Source organism: Vigna radiata, chromosome 2 (assembly GCF_000741045.1).
Source record: "Vigna radiata var. radiata cultivar VC1973A chromosome 2, Vradiata_ver6, whole genome shotgun sequence".
Lineage (NCBI taxonomy): Eukaryota > Viridiplantae > Streptophyta > Magnoliopsida > Fabales > Fabaceae > Vigna > Vigna radiata.
The window spans coordinates 4415263-4422062 of record NC_028352.1 but is presented as its reverse complement, the minus strand read 5'-3'; the positions used below and the strand labels follow the sequence as shown (position 1 = coordinate 4422062).

General features: G+C 36.8%; 2 protein-coding genes across 2 annotated transcripts; both read left to right on the top strand.

Moving 5' to 3' along the window:
• The first annotated feature begins 1401 nt into the window (after positions 1–1401).
• LOC106778586 (pentatricopeptide repeat-containing protein At4g01570) lies at positions 1402–3952 on the top strand. The gene has a single exon (XM_014666557.2). It carries the CDS (start codon positions 1440–1442, stop codon positions 3741–3743), a length of 2304 nt encoding a protein of 767 aa, XP_014522043.1. The 5' UTR covers positions 1402–1439; the 3' UTR covers positions 3744–3952.
• A 536-nt stretch (positions 3953–4488) lies between these two features.
• On the top strand, positions 4489–5508 carry LOC106755875. Its single transcript, XM_014638097.2, has one exon. It carries the CDS (start codon positions 4667–4669, stop codon positions 5270–5272), a length of 606 nt encoding a protein of 201 aa, XP_014493583.1. The 5' UTR covers positions 4489–4666; the 3' UTR covers positions 5273–5508.
• The last annotated feature ends 1292 nt before the right edge of the window (positions 5509–6800 follow it).

The following is a 6800-nucleotide window of genomic DNA, read 5'->3' as shown; positions in this document are numbered from 1 at the left end:
ATATATATATATATATATATATATTAGATAAATTATAATTCATTTTAAAAATTTGATAGATTATGGCTTAGTGATGATTTTTAAAACAATTTACACTATCATAGCATTTAAAATAGATATAGACGTTTGTATATATTTGTACAGACATGGTATGTACTTGTGTATATATATCTGTTCGCTCGTACGTACAGATAACATGTGCTCCTGCACCTTCCTCAGTCTAAGTTTAAGAATAAGTGCCTGTGTGTGTCAAAGTTAAAGCTTTAGAGACACGATAAAGTAGACAACAAAGAACATTATTTTTACTCTGAAATATATATTAATAATTAATAATTTGAATATAGAAGTTTTTTACCAAATTATTTAAGTAAATTTAATGTAAGGTTGAATAGATTAAAACCGTAATTCTTCTATTTAAAACATTGATGGGAAAATATATTGTTTATTTAAACTTTATGAGCTTAAGGATTAAAAATTTAATAAATGAAATATTAGCCTCATATAATACTCTTATTTCTTTAAATGTTATTTTTAAAATTTTCTGTATTCTTTACCGTTTTAATTGTCTATCATTATTTCATAACGTAATTTAATTTGAGAAGTTTAAGTAATTAATAACATTTACTTGTCAACACTAAGCCAAATTCAAGATTTGCATTACATATCACTACCAACAAGACGATTAAATTGAGTTAATTTTAAAAATAAAACTGGAGATATTAAAACCACACATGGTCTAACTAAATGAAATGTTAGAAAGGAAGATGAGAAAGTGGTTAAGAGAGACACAAAAACACTGTTTGTTTTCCTCTTAACTTATTGTTGTCAAAGCCAACAATGTCTAAGGAAATAACCAACCATTCCTTGGTGAAAACAAATTATTTAGGTTGGTCTCCTGTCTCCATTTTCTGCCATAAAATATGTCTAAATAGTAGTTGTCCACGAAATCAAACTTTGAGTTTTTCTTCTCTTTTTTTAATGTCAAGTTACATGAAGCTATCTGTCGTGACATAAGTGTACATACTATTATAGTTAGTATATACATATTTATAGTATGTATTCATAAACTTATTCAATTGTTGACTAAATCAATAGAGTTTGTCAAAATATAAATTTATTGTTATTTACTCTGCCACTATACCAGACCAAATGATTCCAATTCCAATGCAGTTGGGTTTTATTTACTAATGTCTAAGTGGTTGGACAAGAATGAAACAATGAAACAATGAAAATGAGAGTTATTTATGTTTTACATTTATTTATTTTTAACCAGTGTTTGACCAGTGTCCCCCACCCGTAACTGCAAACTGGGCCTAGTCCAAATCCTCATAGGTTAGTTGGTTCGGTGGGCCCAAGGCTTAACGCGCCGAAACAGTGTCGTATTGATTTCGAAACTGAATTTTAGAGTTTCAATTCGACTCACTGACGTTGAGAGTGTAATGCGGCAATGGAAACAGTTGGGAGAGGTGTTGGTGGCGGCCTCTATCACCAAAACGCTATCCCACTCTCACTCTGCAACGCTCAATCTCCCACGCGCCGTCGCTCTCGGACTCACCCAGCCCCTTGTTCTGAAAATCCTTTCCAACCAATCGATTCACCCTTCGCAAAAGCTTCGTTTCTTCGAATGGACCCGCTCCCACCACAACCCTTCCCCGGCCGCGTACTCCCTCGTCCTCCGTTCCCTCTCCAGCGGCGGATTCTTCTCCGACATCCCCTCCGTCCTGCATTCCATGACGCAAGACGGCGTCGTTCTCGATCCCCACTCCCTCAACCTCCTCCTCCACTCCTTCATTCTCTCCTCGAACTTCAGTTTAGCTTTCCAATTATTAGATTACGTGCAGCACCTTCACCTCGATGCCACCACAATCTACAATACCCTCATCGCTGCTTTACTCACAAAACACCAACTCTCTCTCGCGTTATCCATCTTCTTCAAGCTCCTCGACGCCGTCGATTCGAAGTCCATCGCTTGCAACCAATTGTTGGTTTCTCTGAGAAAAGCGGATATGAGGGTGGAGTTTAAGCAAGTGTTTACAAAATTGAGGGAGAAGAAAGGGTTTTCGTTTGATACGTCGGGTTACAATGTGTGTATTCATGCATTTGGTTGTTGGGGTGATTTGGCTACTTCCTTCGCGCTCTTCAAGGAGATGAAGGACGATGGTAAGGGGTTGGTTGCCCCTGATTTGTGCACATACAACAGTCTCATCACTGCGCTTTGCAGACTTGGCAAGGTGGACGATGCGCTTGTTGTGTGGGAGGAGCTCAATGGCTCAGCTCACCAACCTGATCGCTTCACCTACACAAACCTAATTCATGGCTGTTGCAGAACTTTTAGAATGGGTGATGCCACAAGGGTTTTTAACCACATGCAGAGCCATGGGTTCCGTCCGGATACGATTGTTTATAATTCTCTGCTGGATGGACATTTTAAGGCCACCAAGGTTGTTGAAGCCTGCCAGCTGTTTGAGAAAATGGTTCAAGAAGGGGTGAGACCTTCTTGCTGGACTTATAATATTCTCATTCATGGGCTGCTTAGGAATGGCAGGGCGGAAGCTGCTTATACTATGTTTTGTGACCTCAAGAAGAAGGGCCAATTTGTGGATGGGATTACCTACAGCATTGTTGTGTTGGAGCTTTGTAAGGAGGGTCAACTGGAGGAGGCGCTGCAGTTGGTGGAAGAAATGGAAAGCAGAGGTTTTACAGTTGACCTTGTCACCATAACATCCCTGCTGATTAGCATTCATAGGCACGGTCGCTGGGATTGGACGGACCGGCTTATGAAGCATATCAGAGAAGGTAATTTGGTACTTTCCGTTCTTAAGTGGAAAACTGGAATGGAAGCTTCTATGAAGAACCCTCCTGGAAAGAAAAAGGATTACTCACCTATGTTCCCTTCCAGAGGAGATTTTAGTGACATCATGAGCTTCATGACTGGTGCCCAGGATACCACCAACATTAATGATGGGCAGGAAACTTCCTTCGATGGGATTGACGAGTGGTCATCATCACCGCACATGGATAAATTGGCCAATCAAATGTGCTCTACTGGCTATTCTTCCCAGCTTTTTGCTCCCTCTCGCGGTCAAAGAGTCCAAGAAAAAGGACAGGATTCTTTTGATGTTGATATGGTGAATACTTTCTTGTCTATATTTTTGGCAAAGGGAAAGTTGAGCTTGGCTTGCAAATTGTTTGAGATTTTCAGTGATGCAGGTGTGAGTCCAGTGAGTTATTCTTATAATTCTATCATGAGTTCTTTTGTCAAAAAGGGTTATTTCACTGAGGCTTGGGCTGTTCTGGCTGAAATGGGAGAAAAATTTTGTCCTACTGATATAGCTACATACAATATGATACTTCAAGGTTTAGGAAAGATGGGACGAGCTGATCTAGCTAGTGCTGTTCTTGATAGGCTACTGAAGCAGGGAGGTTATCTTGACATAGTTATGTATAACACTCTCATCAATGCTCTGGGGAAGGCAGGCCGAATCAATGAGGTGAATAAGCTCTTTGAGCAAATGAGGAGCAGTGGAATAAATCCGGATGTTGTCACTTACAATACATTGATTGAAGTTCACAGCAAGGCAGGGCTATTGAAGGATGCTTATAAGTTCTTAAAAATGATGCTGGACGCTGGATGCGCCCCTAACCATGTTACAGACACAACTTTAGATTATCTTGGGAGGGAAATTGATAAATTGAGATTCCAAAGGGCATCGATTTTGAGTGAAAAAAATGATCCTTCTTGAGGAGACTCAGTTGTAACATAAGTGCTGGAGATGGGATGAAATTCTAGCAGTATATAAAATTGGAATCTGTAATTTAGTTTTTGCATTATCTGAACTGTGTTGTGATCACAGCTGATGTACTTCACGATCAATTCTATTTTATTGTCTTGGCTTCTTAGCTGGCAAATGGCTAGTCAATGTTATACATCCTCTACATCCTCTGTTTTAAACGCAATTAACCAAAATTTTGTATTTTATGTTCTTGGAACAGTTTTGTTTTGATTCAATGTTTTAAAACACTGTATACTTGAAAGTACTTCTTTTAAAATAGATTGGGAGAATTTTATCTGTAAATTAAATAAACACTATAAACCATAATTCTTTCTATTCAAATCGCTGCATCTCTTTCTCTCATTTTTCATGGGTTTTTGAAGTGTTGTCTACAAAATAAAGAGGGATTATGATCATTATTGCTCCCTGCAACAATATTAAATTAAATGTATATTTGGTTTCGTATTCAGTGAAACCAAACACAATTTTTTTATGCACTGAAATTGTTGTGATAATATTTGTTCTTTCTATATTTAAAATATGAATTCGACATTAGAAACGTCAAATATATAAGAGGTTACATTGAGAGTAAGAATAATAAGATTACTATGAATGCATTGTGATTTCAAACATTTATGGGTTGCAACTTTGCTTTGTTACAGAAAAATAAAGGTTCATCTTTTAATTTATTTACTTTTTTTAACGTTGTTACTTTTTGCACAGTTTTGAGAAGGAAACAAGTTAACTGGGTTTGGTTCCAAACGTAAGCTTATACGCCACTCTCAACACACAGTAACGCATTCGTTAAATGGTTGCTTGCAAGCAATACAAAACACAATCCTTGAGCTGAGAAAACAAAACCGCATTTGCGGTTTTATGCGAAGAGAAATATAATGCTATCTTTCTTAGGTTTGGTTTCATCACCGGAAATGTCCAACGTGTCTCGCCGGAAGATGACGACCACCAGAATTCACATAATGGCCTTAGACGGCATCGTCAACGTCAACTCTCTCTTCACCTTAGCCCTCTTCCTCGGCATCACCACCACCAGCACCACCAACACCCTCATAGACGCTGACGACACCGACTGCGCCGCCGGAACCTCAATTTCCGAAGGCCTCATTGCGTTCCACGTCTACTCCTTCAGCTCCTTCCTCTTCTCAAGCCTCATCGCCTTGGCTCTCAAAAACGTGATCAACTTCAGCAAGGAAGTCGACGACGGTGACGTTTTGGGAGCAAACAACAACAACAGCTGGGTCCACAGTGTTGCGAAAATTAACACCGTGGTTCTGAGGTTGGGGACTCTGGTTTCGGCTTTTGGGTCGGTTTTCGGATGCGGGTTTCTGGTGGTGGCTCTTGTGGATTTGGTGCAGATCAAGTTGGGAACCATTGCTTGTGGGAGTCCTCATACTTTCGCTGCGGTGGCTCCCTTGCTCGTTCTTGTTCCCTCTGCGCTTCTTATCTATGTTTTCCTCGTCCTCTATGCCTTTACTCGTTAAACCAATGAAGAAAATATACATGATTCACTTCAACCATGTTTAAGGTGTCAAAGTGAATGATGTTATCATTAAGGATTCAAAGATCGTTGATGGAAAATGCTGATGAAATCAAGAGATCGAATTCAAACGAATTCCAAGTTCTTTATTCAATTTTGCTTTGCTATTTGTCTTGCAAATTGTTTGCATCATTCAATCTTTTTGCATATATCAAATTATAGATATATATTTTTAATATTATCATAAAAGAAGTGTTCAGGTTACTGAAAAATTGTGTCTTGCTGTGTTTGCTTGAGAGTAAGGAACAACGCGAAGTGATATTAGGATTATTATTTAAATTAATTAAAAATACATCATTTAACAATATAATTATACATATTAAATTAAAAATAAAATAAATATAGTTAAAATATTATTATTTAAAGTTTGGTAAATTAAATATTTTTTTAGTTACATGTGAAAATATCACCTCATTTTCCTAAATAGTAAATAATAGTTATTTAGTGATATGATTTGACTTTCGTCTCGAACGTTCGCTTTTCGAGTTTATGTAAGTTCTGACATTAAGCATTTATGAATTTGTTTGTTTTTCTTTCTCTTACGAAGTTCTAACTCTAAACATTTATGAATTTATCACTATCGCATTTTCCTAATTATCTGGATATTGTTCCAACTTTGTTTCTAATATGAAGAATCTTTATTTTAATTTAGCATAACTAATAGTAAGAGTGATATTTGATATAGCACATTATAGGAAGAATCTTTATATAAGTCTTTTAACAGTTCTTGCTTATCACTTTTCGTTTCTATTAGTAAGAGTGATATTTGATATAGCACATTATAGGAAGAATCTTTATATAAGTCTTTTAACCGTTCTTGCTTATCGCTTTTCGTTTCTATTAGTAAGAGTGATATTTGATATAACACATATGAAGAATCTTTATGTGAGTCTTTAACAGTTCTTGCTTATCGCTTTTCGTTTCTATCAGGTCGCTGATAAAAGATCAGTTTCACACAATGAATACCGGTTTTGATCATGCTATCATCAAAAGATACAGATTGTGAATGGGAGATTACCGAAATGTAATACTGCATTTACATTTATATTTTTTAATTTTTTTTTTGTTTATACCGAAAAGTAACGTTGGATTTATATTGTTGAAGGTTACTTTAATTAATTTGCGCAAAAGAACTGTATTAGCCTCTGGACTATACAGATTAAGGGAAATGCCAACAACACATGAATTTGCAGCAATTACTATGCAAGTTTCTGCTACTGAAGAACCCAACAAAGAAAGTTCGGCAGCCCATCAAGAATTTACTTCGATTCCTATTCAAATTTCTGTTACAGAAGAAGCCCATGAAGTAGGTTCGGGTACTGCAGAGGAAGGCCGTCAGCAAAATGTTTAAGGAGCAAACACTTGAGAATTAAACTGTAAAATAATTCTAGAGGGCTTGATTGATCCCTCTCATAATCTTCTATTTATAATAATAAATTGATACAAGAGTACATGATAATTAGAGTAACCTA

Bases quoted from the DNA above. Each gene is read 5' to 3' on its own strand.
- LOC106778586 (XM_014666557.2), top strand. From the start codon at position 1,440: ATGCGGCAATGGAAACAGTTGGGAGAGGTGTTGGTGGCGGCCTCTATC.
- LOC106755875 (XM_014638097.2), top strand. From the start codon at position 4,667: ATGCTATCTTTCTTAGGTTTGGTTTCATCACCGGAAATGTCCAACGTG.